Raw genomic sequence first — 22,196 nt, forward strand, 5'->3', positions numbered from 1 at the left:
TTTTAAAAAGACGTAAGTCCACTTTGTGATAGAAAATTTTTATTGTTTTTCACGCATAGAATATTAGATATGAAATGTACAATTTAGAAATATAAAAGTAAAGCATCAAAATTCAAGGAAAGACTATTTCTTTGAAGTTTTGGTTCCTAAAACTCAATATTTCTGGGTACATAAATATTAATACTTTAGATTTACATAAAATTTAATATAAGTTTTTGGTAGTAATTTAAATGCCTTTATTTATTAATGTCTCTCTTCATTTGCAGCTGGTAGCTGTGTTTGATGAGCAAGATCCACATCATGGAGGTGATGGCACCAGTGCCAGCTCCACCGGCACCCAGAGTCCGGAGATATTTGGAAGTGAGCTGGGCACCAACAATGTTTCAGCCTTTCAGCCTTATCAAGCAACAAGTGAAATTGAGGTCACACCCTCCGTCCTTCGTGCGAGTAAGTGAAAGCACTTTCTTTTCTGCACATCTCATTTTAATTCACAGGGATGCCAACTTTTGTTATCTATCCTTACTACTGCGAATGGAATTCATTATCTATTTTTATCAAAAATTGATATGGTCCGTAACCTGGGAAAATGTCCTTTGCAGGAGAAATAAGCACAACTCTTTACTTTTTAATAGATGGGGCTTACTTTGCTTTGGACTGGTAGGCTTTCAATTGCTTCCAAAAGCAAATAAGGATATTAAAGTCAAGTTACCTGGAATCTTCTTTCCATATATTTTGCCTTAATGCTTGAACAAATAACAATGGTTAAAGGACTTCATATTACACAAAAGCATAGCATCATTGATTGACAGTCACCGCAGCTGAAATCATTACTTCTATTACTTGAACTTGATCTAAAGCGCAGTAAAAGAGGAGACCTCATAGCCAAATTTATCTTCAGGGATCTGGAAGGGCTGCCATCGGAAGGTTACCTCAAGGAGAGACTGGTCTTGGGACACAGTGAGTCTGCCTTTGGAATGCTCGGACCCAGTATACTCTAGTTCTAGGACACTTGCTTGAGGAATCACTTCTGAATTATCGTGTCAGACATTCCTGGAAGATTCACACGAAACAGTGTGGAAGTTTTGCTCAAAATAATACTTAGTCATTATAATTGTATCATCTTATAACTGAACAATTGTTGAGAGTAAGAAGATCCATGTCAAGAAATGTGTATTTTTTTAAAGATCATTAATCTTTTAGGCACATCTGTTTGGAAACATTCCAGTTGTTTAAGCGGGAAGTTTGGTCTTGTGTTGTTTTACTGATAATTTTCGGGGGAAAGCTTCGTGTATAGCTGTGTTGTTGTTGTGTGCTGTCAGGTTGATTCTGGCTCCTACCGACCCTGATGGACATAGTAGAACCGCCCCATATGGTGTTCCTGGGCTGTAATCTTTACGAGGGCAGGTCACCAGGTCCTTTATCCCGGGGAGCGGCTGTTGGGCTCAAACCACTGACCTTTGACTAGCAGCTATGTGTAGCCATTGTGCCACCAGGGCTCCTTAATATAGACGTAGATAATGTTTGGAATACGTAATTTATTATTCTGAACGTATCTTTGTTCTCATATTTTGTGTTGGTAGGAACCTGCTGCGTTTTGACAATTTGCCCGTAGATGTTCAGAAACTGCTTCTGACTCACTGTCTATTGACGACATATAAGGAGCACAAGGAAAGAATGTTGGATGTAACAGTTAGCAAACCTGGTGATTAGAAATCACAGGAACAGTATGCCACGGAGAGGTGTAGAGAATTCGGAAGATGGGTTTTACAATGGGATCTATAGGTGACGCCCCAGAGGATCGTGTAGGGTTGTAAACCAGTTATTAATCACTTACTGTGTCATGTGGGCGGTGCACCCCAGTAAAAGTCCCAAAGATTTCCAGGGAAACTTAGAGTGGAACCACCACTATAATGTGATTTAGTTGAACTTTTTTTTTAATATGCAGGAGGTTTAGGTTTGTTTGTGCACATGTACAAACAAATTGTGTAGAAATAATATTTGATTAATACATGGATATGCTATTTAAAGAAATCTTCTGTTGGGTTTACTGCAGGCAGGGATTTCCAAAAGGCGGGGCATGAGTTATTCATGGTATTCAAGGTGGCATGTAGGTGGCACACAGATTTTCTTTTATTACAAACAAGCGCATCACACCCATGGTTCAGTGGATATCTGTTTGGGGTGAGCCTGTGTCTCAAAAGTGGGTTTTTTAAATTTGACTTACGGCACATTTTAATTAAATAATAGTATAAATATTCAGGTGCCTGAAGTTTGGAAATCGGTGTCTTTATGTGAGTAATTAGATCCTAATATATATACTTAAATCCAAAATGTTTTGTTTTGTTTTAGTTTTTTATTTTTGTGTTTTATGTTGTAGGCTTTTATTCTTGTGGTTTATAAAGCAAGGTGCACCTTTAATTTGGCTGTACCTTAAAAATAGTTGGAGGAAAGTTAAAACATGTTGTTATATTAAGAAGAATTTGAATGGCGTGCTTTCTTTCAGCTTTTATCTTGTGACTCCTCTGCTTTGTTTTTACATGTTAAGCTTGCTTATGACTTTGGCAAATATTGGGTGAGCGTGTTGAGTGTCTACTATGTACAGGGTGCAGTGATTATACAGAAGTTACTGATTACATGTAAGTCATCTATTTTTAAGGTGATTTTTATGTTGTATTAGTACCCCTCATTCAAACATAAAATAAGAGTTGAAATCTGTGCTGGGCAGGCATTTTGCTAGATCATAAGAATCTAGAGTTAAGCAGCCATGGTTCTTGCCATCAAGGCGTTTGTGTTCAGTGGTCTTATCTATTGCCGTACGCTGTGGAGTCGGTTCTGACTTATAGTGACCCTGTCTAACAGAGCAGAACTGCCCTGTAGGGTTTCCTAGGCTGTAACCGTTTCTAGGATCAGATTGACAGGTCTTTTCTTCTGAGGGACCACTGGTGGGTTTGAACTGCTGACCTTTCGGTGAGCAGAAAAATGCCTAACTATTGCACCACCAGGGTTCCTTTTTACTTATCTAAAGTTGTGAAAATAAAGAAACTATGTGTTTGGAGATTTGCTCTATTGAAGGAATAATTGACTCCAGTTAGGGGCATGGTTGGTAAAGGCTTTACAGGTAAATCAAGTCTTCACGCATTCATGTTTTCCTAGAAAGGCACTCATTCATCCCCTTCGTCTTATAAAGAATTGATAGAAGGTTAGAAAAGGACATAGAGTACAATTTGTTTTTCAGTAAAGAAGTGGATATTAAGTTTAAATATGAAGATAAACCTGCTGTTGTTGTTGATTGTGACCCATGTGACAGTGGGTCTACCCGATAGGGTTTTCTTGACTGTAATGTTCATGGAAGCCCATCACCAGGTCTTTGCTCTGCAGAGCATTTGAGTGCTTAACATAGAATTCATTTACATGTGAAATTATATAAAATTCATATCTTGAGTTCATTTTATGCTTTCTTAGAAGTTACCTCAAATTTGGTCCTGAGCTTTCTTGTAGCAGATACAAAGGGAGAATTTTTAATTCATTAAATCATTGTTTCTCAACTGGGGGCGATTTTTTCCCCAAGGGACAATGCCTGGAAACATTTTTGGTTGCGCCACCTGGCCTGAGTGGGGTCTGCTCCTTGCATCTGGTGTGTAGAGGCCAGAGATTACTGCTAAGAATCCTGCAGTACACAGGACAGCCCCCCACAGCAAAGAATCATCCAGCCCAAAATGTCAGTAGTGCCATGCTTGGGAAATCTTTAGGGTCAAAACAGCATACACCTAAGAAAATCTAAAACTGAAATGTGAGAGAAAATTTTTTGAGTCCTCATAAAGGGAACCCTGTCCAATATATTCAGCAATATCCTCAATAATATATTTACGCTAAAGGGCAAAAAAGTGGTTCCTAGGTAGTAACGGTATTGCTCATAGTAGGTGACCAATAAACAATAAAAACTGAGAGAACTAAAGGTAGCATTACACAAAAACCACAGGATAAATAACTAATCATTAGAACAAACTATAAACTTTCCTCCTACCTGGAAGTATGATTTAAAAACACGAGAAAGTAAAACAGACCACAGTGAAAACCTGTTTACATAAATGCTGCTTATGTTAAAAAAAATAAAATTGGATAATCATAAAAAATAGATACCTATGGAATTCCTGGTGGCGTACTGGTTAAGAGCTATGGCTGCCAACCAAAAGGTCAGCACTTCAAATCCACCACGCTCCTTGGAGACCTGTTGGGCAGTTCTGCTCTGTCCTGTAGGGTCGCTACGAGCCAGAATCAAGTGGACCACAGTGGTAATAGTAATATGGTGAAAAAAAATACAACGGAGGAAATGGAACAGAAGCTAGACTTACAGTGCCTTGTTTTGTAGATTTAAGGTTGAGACCATATTATATTTTGCATAATTATACAACAAAATCAAAGTCTAAAAATGTATCCAGTTGGTGACACAAACCTACCAAGAGTAACTACCTCAATTGACTTCAACAGTCATTTTACTTTACAGCCGAAGGGAGATACATCCCAAGGAAAAAAAGAACTGCCAACTGTATGTACAAGAACCCTAAAAGTGTTAGTTGTTGGCAGTGTTGGTGTTGTTAGAGTGATGGCTGGATAACGTGGGACGGAGCAAACGAGGAATTATGATATCCGTTATTCCTGGTGTCATTGAGGACCCAGGATTGATCTTGTGCAAGAAAAGAGATGCAGATGTGTACTAAAGGAAAGTAAGTAAACATTCCTGTTTCTCAGTTTGAATAGGCCCCTGGCATAATGAATCCATTATGATATAATCCATTATCCATTAAAAACAACAACAACAACAAGGAAGGAAGGAAAAATCCTGGATGGGTTCACTGGTAAATCCTAGAATCAATGACTAGCCCAGTAGCAACGAGAATTCCTAATACCCACACTGTGGTCTGGAGATAGCTTTTCCCATGAAAAGGGATTAGAGCTCCTTGGAGAAAGAAATGGCTGAATTCAGGTTTGGGGCAGGAAATGTATGCAATGACCCTGGTCATAACAGAAAATAAGCCTATGAAAAATTAGTAGGGTTGTATAAAGGGACCCAGGAGCCAACTTGTAACTCCCACTGGCCAAAGGTGGAACAGTTTGAGCATCAGTAAGGATATTAATAGCAATAAGTTTGTGAGTTCATAATGACAATAAACAAACAGATAAATAAGCCAGCCAGCAGAATTAGTCACTGATAAAGGAGACTTGGTTGCACAATGGTTAAGTGCTTGGCTGCTAACTGAAAGGTCAGTGGTTTGAACCCACCAGCAACTTTGTGGGAAAAAAGACCTGGCAATTTGCTCCCATAAAGATAACAGCCTAAGAAATTGTATGGGATAGCTCTGCTCTGTCACATTGGGTCGCCATGAGTCAGAATTGTCTCCAAGGCTCACAACAACAAAGGATGCTAGTGAACCAACCAGGCATCTAGACGTCATATCCTATGCCAATGGTGCCTACCGCTCGCTAACCAACTCAATGAGGGGCGGTTTCTTTTTATGGAAGTGTCCCAGCTAATAATTGGAGGTGTAATGATAGAATATCACTAGTTTGTAACTCCTGGTTAATAATGGATCTAGGTATTGATCATTAGCCACTTATGACGTAGCCATGACCCTCCCCTTCCCTCTCTCCCCGCCCCCCACAATTTGTATTCTGAATCTGATGGAATCTCTAAATCCTGCTGCCAGTTTATAGGAAGTACAGAGCACCAAAGAAGCATGCTAATACCATGGGGATGCAATCAGCCAAGTCAAGGCTGTGGGAAACTATAAGACAAAGGACCCAGACTCTTCAATAAATCATTTACAAGGAAAAAGAGATGCAGAGGAAATTTACAGATGAATAGAGATTTAAGAGACGTAATCAAAATGTGTGGATCTTACTTCAGTCCTGATTAAAACAAAAAAAGATGACATTTGTGTGCCCATTGGTGGATAGAACACTGATTGGTTAGTTGATTTTAAGGAATTGTTACTTTTTTAGGGGTGAATGTTATTGCAGTGATTACTTTTTGAAGAGTCTTTATCTTTTTAGTAATACATACTGAAATATTTATGGTTGTAATAATATATCTGGAATTCATTTCAAAATGATACAAGCTGGGGAGGTAGAGAATGAGTGGCTGAGTGATGACTCCGTGGGGATTTAGGGTAATATCTAGTCTACTTTTGTGTGTATTTAAAGTTATCCGTAATAAAGCTTCTTCTTTTTTTTTTTAAAGAAGTATGTGTATCCCAATTTAGAGTTTACTGTGCAGAGACTCCTTGTAGGACAGTTGTGTACAACATTCATGGCTAAGACAGAGTGTAGGTTGGATCCACATGTCAGATCAGCTTGACACTTGGGCAAGATCAGCGATTGCAGTCAGCCTCAATTCTTTAAAGTATGCCTGCCTAGTTCAGGGTTCTTGTCCCAGAAAATGAGATAATGTTTGAAGCCCTGCCATTGTGCCTGATACATGATGAGTGCTATGATTAACAGAAGGTGGTAGAATGGTGCTATAAAGCTGACGATGTTTGTTGAGTACAGACCTACATTTGTGAATAGACACAGCTGCACCCCTTAGATGGGGTGAGGTACTTTCCTACAGGGACACACAGTTCACGTGCAGCTCTATGAGTCCGAGTCTAGTGATTCCCTTCACTTTATATTATTATTATTTTTAGTTCTGAAAGGCTTTATAAAGAGATCAAACAGTTGACTGTAGCCTGGCCTTAAATGGGGGCAGAATTCCTTTTAATTTCAGAATTCTGATTTTTTTAAACATCTTCTCTGGAAGATCCAGACTGAAAAGTCCAGCTTCTTTGGAAATGGTATATACCCTAATGATTGTGAAGCGCCTGGAGATGATATTGCTGTGATGATTTTGGGAAACAAAGTTTTGATTTATTGCATATCATTTTTATTGTGTTTTAAATCTTTTCACATTTTAATCTCGTAAGATACATCATTTTGAAGTTATTTGTATCCATTTCTCTCAATTTTTTTCTGAAATGGTGCCGTTTAGTTAATTCATAAAATTATGCTGTATCTCCTAACTTTCAGAACTAAAAAAAAAAAAAATCAATAATTATTATAGAAAGAATGTGGTATAAAGTTAGCGCCCTCCTCCCAACCTTCCTGCTCTCTTCCTTTTTTTCTTACTCAGGAGTCTGCAGCTGTGTCTTTCCAGGAGCTCTGAGATCCCTGGTTTAGAGATCTGTCCTCTTCATACTAACTGATGCTGGAAACATAGTATTTTCCAGGTTTGATTTAAGTATATATTGAAAATTGAAATAATAATCCTATTGTATTTCCTTTTAGCTTGTGAAGTGGAGCATGGTATACAAATGGTATTCTCAGGATGTCAAATAATTACCTTCTTACTGTGCAAGCCCTATTCAGCATAGAAAACTCATCCAGTTTTGTTGTAGATGCAGCCTGATTATTACATGTTGACAAGGTCATCTATCTATTAATTGGTTTGGAGATGGGATACAAAATTGCTGTAATTATTGTAATTTTCTAGCTAATTGCAAGGTTCGTGGTGAATATTTTAGTTTTGCAAAACGAAAAACAGTATTCCATCAGAAGTTGTTTTATGGGGTTGCAGACATTTTGTTTTCCATCTTTGGTGCTTTTTGCCCACAATGTATTTCTTTTTGAATTTTTTCTGTGTGACGGTTCACCTCTTAATGTCAGAGTGCTCTATGGCGGGAAGGAGAGAAGCTGGCAGAAGCAGAGAGCTGCAGTAGTACTCTCAGCCACCCCTTTGTTCTGGTTGCCATGTTGCCTCCATTGTTTATTCGTCAGTAGGAGCACTCTCCTTTCAGACCTGTAGTAAAGGCTAGATGGGCCAGTTCCTCCTCTGCTCTCCGTCCCTGCACCCTACTCAGGAATGCTCCCTAAAATGACCATGCTTTTTTATGAAATTTAGATGGTGTGTTCTTTTTTTGAGTTACAAAAATTAAGTGAATTATCGGTCAGCCCACTTAGTATTGTCATACAAAGCTCGCTGTAGTTAACACTGGTTTTGGATTTTCTCTCTCTCATGCTTTTGCGTGACTTAACGTGAGCTAGCTTCCCAGGCTGGAAGCTGAGCTGACATTTAAAAATAATGATATGTACACAAGGTGAGTACCTGGAGGATGGCGGATGGGGGCGCGCTGTGCTACAGAGGGGGTGTTGGAAGCTCACCGGAGAAGATGGTTAAAGCAGACTGATGTTTATTCCCTGCTGAAACATAAACTGGAGGCGCAGGTGAAAATTGCCAAACCTAATGAGCAATTTGGCAGATAAGACAGGCCGTGAGGCGACAGCAGTGCAGCAGTGGTGTGCTGTCTGTGGACTGGGTTGTTTGTTCCAGAGGACTACATTTAAATACCACAAATAAAATCTTCTTTTTCGCTGATATTTGGTATCACAAAGACACGTTTTTGATTCTTCAGATTTCCTATTAAATAGCCAGCTCAAAACATTAAGTAATATTAGATTTTGAAACACACTAATACAATATAAGCAATCACTTGCTTCATTGGACTGAAACATTTTGTCTAGTCTTTAAGTTGGAACACTCTAAAGTAACATTACAGTCTTCTCGGTATACTGTGTCGTACATATGGTCGCTTCACCCAAGAATTCTTCTTTCTTCCCATTGAGCACAGGAAAATTTAGACATATGCATACCTTCTCATGGCTGGGTGCATCCGCGTATTGTATTGTACAAGAAACACTTGGAAAAAAATGCCGTAACTTCATAGAATGTGTAGGTGAGAAGGAGCATTAAAGTTCCTTAGGAAACGTCTAAAGTCCTTGGGTGGTGCAAACAGTTTGTGCTGGACTGCTAACCTAAAGGTTGGCAGTTTGAATCCATCGAGCGGTACTGCGGAAGAAAAGGCCTGGCGTTCTGCTTCTGTTAGGATTACAGCCAAGAAAACCCTGTGGAGCAGGTCTGCTCTGTGACACATGAGTGCACGGGGATGCCGTGAGTCAGGATGGACTCAATGGGAACTAACAACAAAAACAAAAAGGCGACTTCTATGTCTACCTCCTTTTTTTTTTTTTTTTTTTTTTTAATATTTGGGACACTGAGGCCCAACAGAGTGAAAAAATAATATAGTCTGTGGTGAAGCTCAGGTCTTCAGATTCAAGACGAGCAGAGTTAGTGCCAAAAATGTATGAACACTTGCAGTGCTGTCAGAGTCCCCTTGTGTGTTTCTTCGTGGCGTTTTCAAAGATTTGACTCGGAGCCGTACCATCTTTGCAGTTCCTATCTGGCATCATTATTTCTAAGTTATCTGTAAGCAGAGTAAATATTTGCTTTTTATATTATTTAATTACTTGTATGTGAAGCATTTAATTTTTTAAAAATCTTCACACGTATGTAATGTATTTTTGCACTTAATGGTAGCAACCGACAGCCCATTGGCCGTAGGAGTACTATTTTTTTGAGATTCCCTGCCTCATGTTATCTGCTACAGACTGTGGTCCGCTGTTAGCAGGTGATCCCAGAATGTGTGCTCTGCTATCCACATGGATAGGCTTGTCTGGCAGTGTCCACAGCGCCACCTGCAGGAGGGGAGGGGGATCGCCATACTCTGAAGGTATGGCACTTCGGAATGGGATGAGTCACAGACTTTTTTGAGAAGTCTCGTTTCAAATTATACCCAAACTATTTGGAGCAGGACCCTTTGTATACAAAGCTCTCTGAATCAGTCAAAATGTTCTATCATTTTAGTGATGAGCAGCTTTACAGATTCCCTTTTCTCCTCAGAATTTCTCCATACCCAGTCACTTCCCTTTTCACTTTTTTATTGGCTGCTAACCAAAAGGTTGGAGGTTCAAGTCTACCTCAAGGTGCCTTGGCAGAAAGGCCTCATGATCTCCTGAAAAACCAGGCACTGAAACCATATGGAGCACAGTTGTACTCTGACAGATGTGGAGGTTGTCATGATGGCGCCTGGTGGTGGTATGTTTTACATGGATCCGAGGTCTGGTCTTGTACTCTTGCCTTTGATTGGGAATGTATGTTTGTTTCTCAAATGCAGAAAGCAGTTACTTACATCTGAAAGTTTGATATGGTGATGTAGCTATGAATAGGTTAAGAAAGTTCAAGAAAGTCAATTTCCAAATAGCGATAAGAAGTATATTCTCTAGAGAGAAAATAATGGTATGAAAATGTTTCTTTGTTCCAGTAGACAATATGAGATTGTACACAGGTGAATAAAAAAGATTTCTTTTTCATTCTCATATTTCATTCCAACCAGGTCCTTTTTTTCTATTAGTGCATGTTACTGAGAGACCCATATCGTGGATTATTTTGTCAGCATGAAAGCCCAGCGGATAAAATCCTTTCTTCTCTTCTTGCTGCACTTGATACAGATCTCTTGTTTACTTGTTGAAAATATGTTTATTTATTTATTTTTCATTTCCTTTAATGTCAGGATATGGCTCTGCATTCCCAGTTCTGTTTGCTCCTGTCTGGCTCTTGTACCCAGCTGGAGGTGGGCTTCCTATCTCAATCATTGTGTCGCCTTAAATGGTGAAGGACTGAGAGGACATCACACAAAAGAAAACAAGATGCTTGGCTAATGCAGCTGGGATGTTTTAACCCCCTCTGACTTTTGCCTGATGGCACGGTGGTTAAGAGTTCGGCTGCTAACCAAAAGGTCGGCAGTTCGAATCCACCAGCCACTCCTTGGAAACCCTCTGGGGCAGCTCTACTCTGTCCTATATCCTATAGGGTTGCTATGAGTTGGAATCAACTTGATGGCAACGAATTTTTTGTTTGTTTGTTTGTTTGACTTTTCCCTGGAAAGGACAAGTAGTAGTCTCTATAAGGGCTACATTTCAAAGGAAAAAAATAAAAATAAAAAAACCGTAAAGCTTAAACCAATCTTATCATAGGGTCACTATGAGTCAAAATTGACTTGAAGGCAGTGGCTTTTATTTTGTATTTATTAAATGCATTATATTAATTTATGAATTAATAGTTTTATTACTTATTTGAAAATTTATTGCCAAAATATCAGCAAATAATTTTAAAAATGTATTGTGGTAAGTATAAAAAAAAAAAGTATAGATAACAGAATATTTGCCATTTCTGCAGTCTTCACATGTACAGTTTTGTGACATTAGTTATGTCCATCACATTGTTTGCCCATCACAGTTAATAAATCTCTCCTGAATCTTCCGTTACTCTTAGCAGAAGCTCAGGGTCCCCGAAGCACCTGTCCTCCTTTCCACCGAGCTGCCACTCATCAGGAAATAGTTTTCCTCCTCGGTAAAGAATCCGGGAGCTACAGTGTGTGCACACAGGTGTGGGTTTGAATATACACACGTTCAAGAGAGCGGAGGTGTGCTTCGGGGTACCTGTGCTCACATGCCTAACCTCCTGATTTGAGAAAGGATAGGTAGTGTCTTTTCAGAAGGAAAGTCTTTTCTAATAAAGATCTTTCTATATATTTGATGTTTCCTTTAAATATTTTCCTCATACTGACATTTGATAGCAACTTTTACTTAAATAGAATTTAGAATTTTCGTAACTCTGTAAAAGAATCTTCAGTCTCTATTACCTCATCTGCTGTTTTTCCCTCTTGATCTCAAAAAAAAATCTTAACTGTCAGCCTTGCGTGTTCTTAAGTACAGTCACATTGTGTATCCCCAGCACGGAACTCCTTTCCATTTATGTGTACTCAGAAAGTTGAGGCAAGTTTTCTTGAATCATTATGTTATTTTTCAGTTCTTACTTGAACAGAGTTAAAGGACAAATCCCTCAATCATGTGTGCCTGTGGTAAAATTGCGTGACCACTAAATTACACAAAGTGTCTTTTTCTTGTTGTTGTAGTGGTGCCTAGTAGTAATTCGCACACGCACAGCTGTTACCTAGCTCTGCTAAGTATGGAAGGACTGTAACAGTAACATGTTCTGTCAGGACAGTAAGTTACATTTTACGATCATTCCTGTGTTTAAAGGTGGGAAATTACAATCAGTTCAGTCTCGATCCTTAGACCAGACATAATATGGAAAAAGCAGTAACAGAGGGCCTTTTAGAGTGCTGCTAGGTGACTCGGCGTTTCATCGCATTGCATTAAAATGTCAGCTGGCGCCATGGCCAATCTATTTGTTAATTTGTTATTTAAAGCATCTCAAGAAGTATTTATTTTAAATATAAAATTTGTGCTAATGAATTGAAAAGAATCTTCTATTGCTTGGCAGAGATGTGAAAGCCTAATTTTGTGTGTGTGTGTGTGTGTGTGTGTGATTTAGTCAGAGCGACCACCTGGTGATCACTTTGCATGAGTACTGTGTAATTATCTACTAACATTTAATAATAGGCATTGTTTCATAACCAGAGAAAGGGAATTTGGCGATGAGAGGCGGAAGCAAGGTCACTGATAAATCAGAAGCATAGTAAGAACAAAACTGCATTTAATTCTGAGTATAAGTTGTGAGTAACTTGGGAGGATGGCGCTTCCATTGGGAGGAGGAGGTAAGGGAGAGCCAAGTGGACAGAGCTGTGTATGAACCTGCCATCTGTGCATCAGGGCTGTGTATGAACCTGCTATCTGTGCATCAGGGCTGTGTGTGAACCTGCTATCTGTGCATCAGGGCTGTGTATGAACCTGCCATCTGTGCATCAGGGCTGTGTATGAACCTGCTCTCTGTGCATCAGGGCTGTGTATGAACCTGCTCTCTGTGCATCAGGGCTGTGTGTGAACCTGCTATCTGTGCATTTAGGGCTGTGTATGAACCTGCTATCTGTGCATCAGGGCTGTGTGTGAACCTGCTCTCTGTGCATCAGGGCTGTGTGCGAACCTGCTCTCTGTGCATCAGGGCTGTGTGTGAACCTGCTATCTGTGCATCAGGGCTGTGTGTGAACGTGCTATCTGTGCATCAGGGCTGTGTATGAACCTGCTCTCTGTGCATCAGGGCTGTGTATGAACCTGCTCTCTGTGCATCAGGGCTGTGTATGAACCTGCTCTCTGTGCATCCGGGCTGTGTGTGAACCTGCTCTCTGTGCATCCGGGCTGTGTGTGAACCTGCTCTCTGTGCATCCGGGCTGTGTGTGAACCTGCTCTCTGTGCATCAGGGCTGTGTGTGAACCTGCTCTCTGTGCATCAGGGCTGTGTGTGAACCTGCTCTCTGTGCATCAGGGCTGTGTGTGAACCTGCTCTCTGTGCATCAGGGCTGTGTGTGAACCTGCTCTCTGTGCATCAGGGCTGTGTGTGAACCTGCTCTCTGTGCATCAGGGCTGTGTGTGAACCTGCTCTCTGTGCATCAGGGCTGTGTGTGAACCTGCTCTCTGTGCATCAGGGCTGTGTGTGAACCTGCTCTCTGTGCATCAGGGCTGTGTGTGAACCTGCTCTCTGTGCATCAGGGCTGTGTGTGAACCTGCTATCTCTGCGTCGACCGCTGGTTAACCCTTCCCCACTTCTCTCTCTTCAAAGGTGGGAAATTAGCATAGTCAAAGTTAATACGGAGTTTATCTTCCCCAAGTTTTGAAGACCAGGATGTATGTAATTCTGTGTGCGTGTTTGTGTGTGCTTATATTTTAGTTTCCAATTGTTGATATAACAAATTACCCCAGACTTAGTGACTGTTGAGTCAACTTCACAGCACTCTGGTTGGTCTTCGGTTTCTCTTTGCAACAGGCATTCATACCTGGAAGGTGTTACATAATTATTAGTATTCTTGAAAATGGCAGCCATACTTGTTGACTAGGTCATGCAAATGTTGTGTGTTTCTGAAATTGTGTACAAATGAAGGTAAGAAAATGGGGTGGAGGACAAACAAGAACAGGTGTATTTGTGTGTGAATTACCCTGCAGGTCTTGCATAAGGAATGGCAGGTAAGGGTTCGGTTTCTCTCTCACCTGTGCTCTTTCTTACTTGCTCAGAGCTCTCCCTCTTCTTCATGATTTGTCTTACTTGTCTTGAAAGCTTTCAAGGTTACCGTAGATGTTTAATTTAGTTATTCTAGATTTTTCCATACAAAATCTAAAAAATGACTAATTACGACGATTACAAAGGTGGAAGAAACATGGAATTTGTTTTGAACCTCTGTTATCAGCTCCAATTCTTGAGCTATTTTAAAAGCTTCCGATCTGTTTTTTTCTCTTTAATAGTATTTTGTTGTATTTTTGGTGGAAGTTTACACAGCAAATTAGGTTCTGATTTAATAGTTTTTTATATAAATTGTTATGTGGCGTTGGTTGCATTTTTCACAATGTGTCAATTATTTCCATTCTTGTTGTTCTGTCTCTAGTCATCTAGTTTCCCTGCCTTGCCTTACCTTCTCATCTGTGCTTCAGAGCAAATGTTGACTGTTTGGTTTCACATAGATGATTTTTTAAAGAAGCACAGTACTTATGGGTGATATTGTATATTTTATGAGCCAACCTATTATTTAGCTGAAAGGTGATATTGTGTATTTTATGAGCCAGTCTATTATTTAGCTGAAAGGTGGCCTCCAGGAGTTTAAAGTTTACAGGGTATCTCAGGGTGATAGTGTCAAGAGGTCCTCTACTCACAACTGGTCCAGTGAGTCTGAACTTTTTAAGAATTGGAGTTTTGTTCTACATTTTTCTTCTAGCAGGATCCATCTGTTGCCCTGATCAGAATGGTCAGTGGTGGTACCCTGACTCCGTCTAGTTTTTCTGGTGTTAGGGTAGATGAAGCGTGGTTCATGTAGGCTGTTAGCCCTGTAGAAGAGTTTCTTCTCTGAGTCTTTGGTTTCCTTCTTTCTGTTTTGCTCTGTGCAAGTAGAGACCAATAGTTGTATGTTAGATGGCTGCTTGTAAGCTTTTAAGACTCCAGACACTACTCACCAAATTAGGATGTTGAACATAGACTGAATGAGCTATATTATGCCAATTGCGATGTCCCATGAGACTATGATCCTAATCCTTCAAACCCAGTAAACCACTCCCATGAGGTGTTTGCTTATGTCTAAAAAGTGTCTGTAACTGTGACCCCTCTGTGATTTATTATATATAAATACACTTATTTTTTATACATGCAAACATATATACGTATATACTCACATAAACCTACCCGTACAACCATACATACTTTTTTGGTGATGTGGATTTGTTTTGAACAGAGGCTTTAAAGTGACTAAGGACAAGTTCTAATGAGTCTGAGCACCTAAATGCCTTTTTTGTATTACTTTACCTTATTTTCTTCTTTTAGCCTTGAAAAAGTGGATTCTTGGGCATTTTGTTGTTGTTAGGTGCCATGGAGTTAGTTCTGACTCATAGCTACCCTATGAACAACAGATTGAAACACTGCCCAGTCCTGTGCTGTCCTCACAGTAGTTGTTATGCGTGAGCCCATTGTCGAAACCACTGTGTCTATCCATCTCATTAAGGGTCTTCCTTTTTTTTGCTGACCCTTTACCAGGCATGATGTCCTTCTCTAGGGACTGATCCCTCCTGATAACATGTTCAAAGTACATGATACAAAGTCTCTCCATCCTCACTTCTAAGGAGTATACTGGCTGTACTTCTTCCAAGACAGATTTGTTTGTTCTTCTGGCAGTCCATGGTGTATTCAATATTCTTCACCAACACCACAACTTAAAGGCATCAATTCTTCAGTCTTCCTTATTCATTGTTCAACTTTCACATGCATATGAGGTGATTGAAAACACCATGGCTTGGGTCAGGGGCACCTCAGTCCTTAGAGTGACATCTTAGCTGTTGAACACTTTAAAGAGTTCTTTTGCAGGTGATTTGCCTAATGCAGTGTGTCCTTTGATTTCTTGACTGCTGCTTCCATGGGTGCTGGGCATTTAGCAACGTTTTAAAGAATAAAAATTTTCTTAAACCTAGCAACTTTTTCTTTTTTTGGTGTGTGTGCCTGTACCTTCTGCTTTATTTTGTAGTTAGTTGTATACCTGTCTCACATGTAAGTTTTTATAAAACAAGAGTCACACCTTTAGAATGGTGACACAATGTGAAATATGTAATCATTGTCAGTGAACTTGTACATGTGAAGATTGTTGAATGGGTGTATGCTTTGTTGTTTATATTTTTACCAAAAAGAAAAAAAAGTGAAAAAAAAATCATCGTCTTTATCCCTTTGTGCCTTCGTTAGCTGGCTCAGTGCTTTGTGTTCTAGAATGCCCCCCTTTCTTCTTAGTTCTGTGTGACTGGGAGTGGTATAAAGAGGAGCGGTATAAAGCTAGGCCTGTGTTGGAGATGATTTAGAGAGGTGGATGATAACTTAAATTCAGGTTTTGGACAGTAAAACATAGTAAAAGCAAGACTGTTCACATCTATCAAACATAAAATATGAACAAATCCAGTTTCAAAGTTATACTTGATCTTTTTTATTTAATTTCCAATGTTGTTGACATCCCCTTAATAGTATTTTTAAAAAATATATTTTATTGTGTTTTAGATGAACGTTTACACAGCAAATTAGGTTCTGTTTAACAGTTTTTATGCAAATTGTCCTGTGACATTGGTTAGACTTTTCACAATGTGTCAGCATTCTCATTATTTCCATTCTGGTTGTTCTGTTTCCATTAATCGAGCTTCCCTTCCCCACCTTGCCTTCTTATCTTTGCTTTTGGATAAACGTTGACCATTTGGTCTTGTGTAGTTGATTGTTTAAGGGAATGCATTACTCATGGGTGATATTAATTATTTTATAAACCAATCTACTATTACTTGGCTGAAAAGTGACTTCCAGAAATAACTTCAGTTCCAAGTTCAAACGGTATCTTAGGGTGATGATGTCGGTAATTGCTCTAGTCTCTACCAGTCCAGTAGGTCTAGCCTTTTTTAGGATTTTGAATTTTGTTCTACTTTTTTCTCCCATTCTGTCTGGGACCTTCTCTTGTGTCCCTGGTCAGAAGGGTTGGTAGTGGTAGCCAAGCACCATCTAGTTCTTCTGGTCTCAGGTTAGAAGAGGCTGTGGTTTGTGTGGGCTGTTAGTCCTGTGGACTAGTTTCTCCTTTGAGTCAATAGTAATGTTTTATACCCTGAATAAATGCTTTATAATATCTTCCACTGAACATAGTTTTATATATATTTCAATTCTTGCATATTCTCCAAGAATGTAAATATGTATGGAAATCTAACAAATAACTTGCTCTGTCTTTATACTCAATTGAATATGCTTGATTAGTGGCCAGTGCAATATTAGCCTAGAAAATTGAGACTGTCCATTAGGAAAAATGTTGACTGAAATCACATCTTAAATGGTAGCTCTTTGGTTTATAGCTACGTCATCCATCTTCATTCATGTTCTTTATTATCAAAACCTACTACATCCCTGCATTTTTGTTCAAATCTGTGTACAATACTTCATTGCTTAAGAGGAGAAATTTGATAGCCAAACACTTCATATATGTAGTTCTATAGTTGTGGGTATTATCCTTTACTGACTTCAAAGAAAAAGTATGTACTCAGAGAAAAGGAATAACCAAAAGCATTTTTGAACTAAACAAATTGACTAACCACTGGAATTGTGAGGAATTTGGCTGTTGTTGACCTTGACTCATCTTTACTGATCTATGGTTTTCATATCTTGACCTTATGTTTGGTCGTTGTTGGTAAGGAAAATGTCAGTATGTGTACTTCGCTTTCTTAAAATTTGGGACTGCCATTACAGTGGTGTACAAAAGTGTCTGAAAAATAAGTGTGTGTGTGGTAGCGATTCCTTGCCTTAATTTTTGTGTGTTCCCAAGCAATTATCCTTATTTACTGAAAATTGAATATTGATTTTTTTTTAACTTCAAATATCCACATCACATTAGAATACTATATGATATTGTGTATAAAACTCATAGGATAATTTTTCTGTATGTTGATTGTATTGTTTGTAAATAAATAAAACCTCTTGTACTCTGAATTTTTTTCTTGATTTACTTTAATAAACTCTGTCCTTGAAATGCATGCACGTACACACACACACACAGACTTTTAAGGGAATAATTAATCTGATGAAGCTAATAAGTCTCTATCTACATGCGACTGCTTTTTGTAATTTGCTTTTAATTCTGTGGGTTTTGAGCTTCTAGCTTTTATGTTACTCAATAATTGAAATATTTGATTCTTCCTACATGTCTTTTAATGTTACTGGTAAATAAATGGGCTTCGTCTGTTGTGAAAATTGAGGAAATAAGACTACAGTCGTACTTATTACCTTCTCGGAGTCAAGGCTCATCAAAGTACACGGGGTTCAGGTCACATCCAGATCCACCAATCATGTCATTAAGTTTCATGCTGAGTCTTAGAAGCCATTTCACTTTTGAGAAGCAGCATTTTTGGAGGTGCCTATCTTAGCAGTTCTCTTCAGTAAAACTGAATCTCTTCTGAAGAAATGTTGTGAACAGTTAGCACAGCCTGTTCCAAACTGACTCAGTGAACTGTAGCACAGAAAATATTTTGGAAACCATTGTGCTGCATACGTGACTTTAGGCAGCTTTTCTCCCCTTTTAAAAAAAGGTAATCCTATATTGTGCAGCATGATTGTTTTCCGTATTTTTCACTTGTCTTTATAATTTTCTACTTTGCAAGATCATTTGTCTCCATTAGCTTTTTGTTATAGAAAATATGAGACGTATCCCAAACTGAAGACAGTCATATAATGAAATTCCACGTACCTAAAAAAAAAAAAAATTTTTTTTTTACCTATCTGCTCGAACAGTCATCAGGTTTTAGCTAACCTTGCCTTATCTATTGTTCTCCAAACTCCCCCAAACAGGATTATTTCAAAGCAAATTCCAGACTGCATATCATTTCCTCTATAAATATTTCAGTATATATTATTATATATGTATACATGAATGATCTTCAGCAAAATTTTGCTTCCGTGTGATATTAATGATACTGTTCTAAAATCTCCGCACTCGGTTGGATCACCTTTCTTGGGAGTAGGCATAAATATGGATCTCTTCCAGTCAGTTGGCCAGGTAGCTGTCTTCCATATTTCTTGGCATAGATGAGTGAGCACCTCCAGCACTGCATCCATTTGTTGAAATGTCTCAATTGATAGTCTGTCAATTCCTGGAGCCTTGTTTTTCACTAATGCCTTCAGAGCTGAAGATCATTCAAAAATGGCTGCACCAGTACATTGACAGGGAACTGCCAGAAATTCAGGCCGGTTTCAGAAGAGGACATGAAACCAGGGATATCATTGCTGATGTCAGATGGATCGTGGCTGAAACCAGAGAATACCAGAAGGATGTTTACCTGTGGCTCATTGACTATGTAGAGACATTCAACTGTGTGGATCATAACAAATTATGGATAACATTGCAAAGAATGGGAATGCCAGAACACTTAATTGTGCTCGTGAGGAACCTTTACATAGATCAAGAGGCAGTTGTTCGGACAGAACAAGGGGATACCGATTGGTTTAAAGTCAGGAAAGGTGTGCATCAGGGTTGTATTCTTTCACCATACCTATTTAATCTGTATGCTGAGCAAATAATTCGAGAAGCTGGACTATACAAAGAAGAATGGGCCATCAGGATTGGAGGAAGACGCATTAACAACCTGCATTATGCAGGTGACCCAACCTTGCTTGCTGAAAGTGAAGAGGACTTGAAGCACTTACTAATGAAGGTCAAAGACCACAGCCTTCAGTATGGATTGCACCTCAACATAAAGAAAACAAAAACCCTGACAGCTGGACCAATGAGCAACATCATGATAAACGGAGAAAAGACTGAAGTTGTCAAGGATTTCATTTTATTTGGATCCGCAATCAGCAGCCATGGATGCAGCAGTCAAGGAATCAGACAACTCATTGCATTGGGTAAATCTGCTGCAAAGGACCTCTTTAAAGTGTTGAAAAACAAAGATGTTACCTTAAAGTCTAAAGTGTGCCTGACTCAAGCCACGATATTTTCAATCACATCATATGCATGTGAAAGCTGGACAATGAATAAGGAAGATAGAAGAAGAATCAACGCCTTTGAATTGTGTTGTTGGCAAAGAATATAGAATATGCCACGGACTGCAAAAAGAAAGAACAAATCTGTCGTGGAAGAAGTGCAACCAGAATGCTCCTTAGAAGCAAGGATGACGAGACTGCGTCTTACATACCTCGGACGTGTTGTCAGGAGTGATGGGTCCCTGGAGGAGGACATCAGGCTTGGCAGAGTACAGGGTCAGCAGAAAAGCGGAAGACCCTCAACGAGGTGGATTGACATAGTGTTTGCAACAATGGACTCAAGCCTAACAACGATTTTAAGGATGGCGCAGGACCGGGCAGTGTTTTGTTCTGTTGTGTACAGGTTTCACTATGAGTCGGAACTGACTGGGTGGCACCTAACAACAAATGTGTGTGTGTGTGTGTATTTATTTTAAAATATAAAACTTTTTTTATGTAACCTAATACTGTGATCGGAGCTCTGGTGGCACAGTGATTGCGAGCTCGGTTGCTAACCAAAGGTCAGCAGTTTGAATCCACCATCTGCTCCTTGGAAACCTTGTCTTGCTCTGTCCTGTAGGGTTGCTGTGAGTCGGAATCGACTCAGTGCAATGGGTTTGGTTTTAATACCATGGTCATCATAACAAAAGGCAGTAATTTCTTGATAGTATCAATTATTAAAATTTGTGATTGTTTTATAAATGTGCTTTTATATTTGGCTTTTCTTAGATAAGGATCTGAAGAAAATCCACACACTGCCCTTGATCGCTGTCTTTTAAGTCTCTTACCCCTTAGATTCCTCCAATTTATTTTTAAAATTGGGTAGTTTATTTTGTGCTTTCCCATATTCTCGAATTTGCTGAATTTGTCCCTGTGGTATCTATCATGTTCTTTTTTCATTTCTGCAAATAGCCTTGTCATGTTCATGGAAAAGGGTAATCAGAGAGACCACTCTCTGGGTGCATTGGTTTTATTTTGCATAAACTGGGAAGTTAGTTAAAACCAAGAGTGTTCCTGGCTCTAATTTCTGCTTTCAAAGTGATGTCTGAAAGTGTAGTGACTTATTCTTTTTTTTGTATGATTCCATTTTTTTAAAAATTATGCTTTAAGTGAAAGTTTATAAATCAAGTTAGTGTCTCATACAAAAGCTTATACACATCATGCTATGTACTTCTAGCTGCTATCTCCCTAATGAGCTGGCACATTCCTCCGCTCCACCCTGTGTTCCTCGTGTCCATTCAGCTCGCTTCTGTCCCTCTCTGCCGTCTCATCTTGGCCTCCAGACAGCAGCTCCCACATAGTCTCATGTGTCTACTCGAGCCAAGAAGCTCACTCCTCATGAGTATCATTTTCTGTTTTATAGACCAGCCCAATCCCTGTCTGAAGAGTTGGCTTCAGGAAGGTTCCAGCCTTGGACCAACAAAGGGTCTGGGGACAATGACCTCTGGGGTCTCTCCAGTCTCAGACCATTAAGTCTGGTCTTTATACGAGAATTTGAGGTCTGCATCCCACTGTCATCCTGCTCTGTCACCAAATATTTGTTGTTTTCCTTGTCAGGGCCGTCATTGGTGGTAGCCGGGTACCATCTAGTTCTTCTGGTCTCAGGCTGATGTAGCCTCTTCTTTATGTGGCCCTTTCTGAGTGACTTATTCTTGATTATTGAGAGAGGAATCTTTCGAAGGACACTGATAATCATGTGTTTTCCATGCCCATTCCAGTGTTCCTTTATTTGGACCCTGAGGAACTTTTTAGGTAATTATAAGACTGTTGTCTCTGGGACCACTCTAACAGAGCATTTGATGACATCTTACCTGGCAGGTGTCAGAAGCGCATTGATGGACAGTTCTGTTTTGCCTCCAGTGGGTTGCATGTACTATACATATACAGAGCTACTACTATGTTTGACATTTGTGCCAAGTCTTTCAGAGGAATCTGGGTCACTTTTATAATGTTTAACTATAATGTTATAACATTTTATAGGTGTCCTGGGTTAAGTTAAGTGTTCAGCTGCTGCCCGAAAGGATGGCAGTTTGAGTTTACCCAGAGGTGCCTCAGAAAAAAGACCAGGCAATCTACTTCTTTTTTTTTTGATGACCTAAAATTATATTTATTTATTTAACTTTTATTGTGCTTTAAGTGAAAGTTTACAAATCAAATCAGTCTCATACAAAAATTTATGTATGCCATTTTTTTTTGCTATATACTCCTAGTTGCTCTCCCTGTAATGAGTCAGCACACTCCTTCCCTCCACTCTCTCTTTTCGTGTCCATTCCACCAGCTTCTAACCCACTCTGCCCTCTCATCTCCCC

General features: G+C 39.3%; 1 protein-coding gene across 20 annotated transcripts in view; it reads left to right on the plus strand.

The window, feature by feature from the left end:
- PARD3 (par-3 family cell polarity regulator) overlaps window positions 1-22,196 on the plus strand; it is an 823,651-nt gene that overhangs the window by 331,768 nt on the left and 469,687 nt on the right. For all 20 annotated transcript variants that reach the window (XM_064285100.1, XM_010600277.3, XM_010600267.3 and 17 more), the window contains one exon: window positions 267-447. In XM_064285100.1, coding sequence (XP_064141170.1) covers window positions 267-447 — 181 coding nt within the window. The remainder of the gene's footprint in view (window positions 1-266; window positions 448-22,196) is intronic.

Source organism: Loxodonta africana, chromosome 4 (genome assembly GCF_030014295.1).
Source record: "Loxodonta africana isolate mLoxAfr1 chromosome 4, mLoxAfr1.hap2, whole genome shotgun sequence".
Taxonomy (NCBI): domain Eukaryota; kingdom Metazoa; phylum Chordata; class Mammalia; order Proboscidea; family Elephantidae; genus Loxodonta; species Loxodonta africana.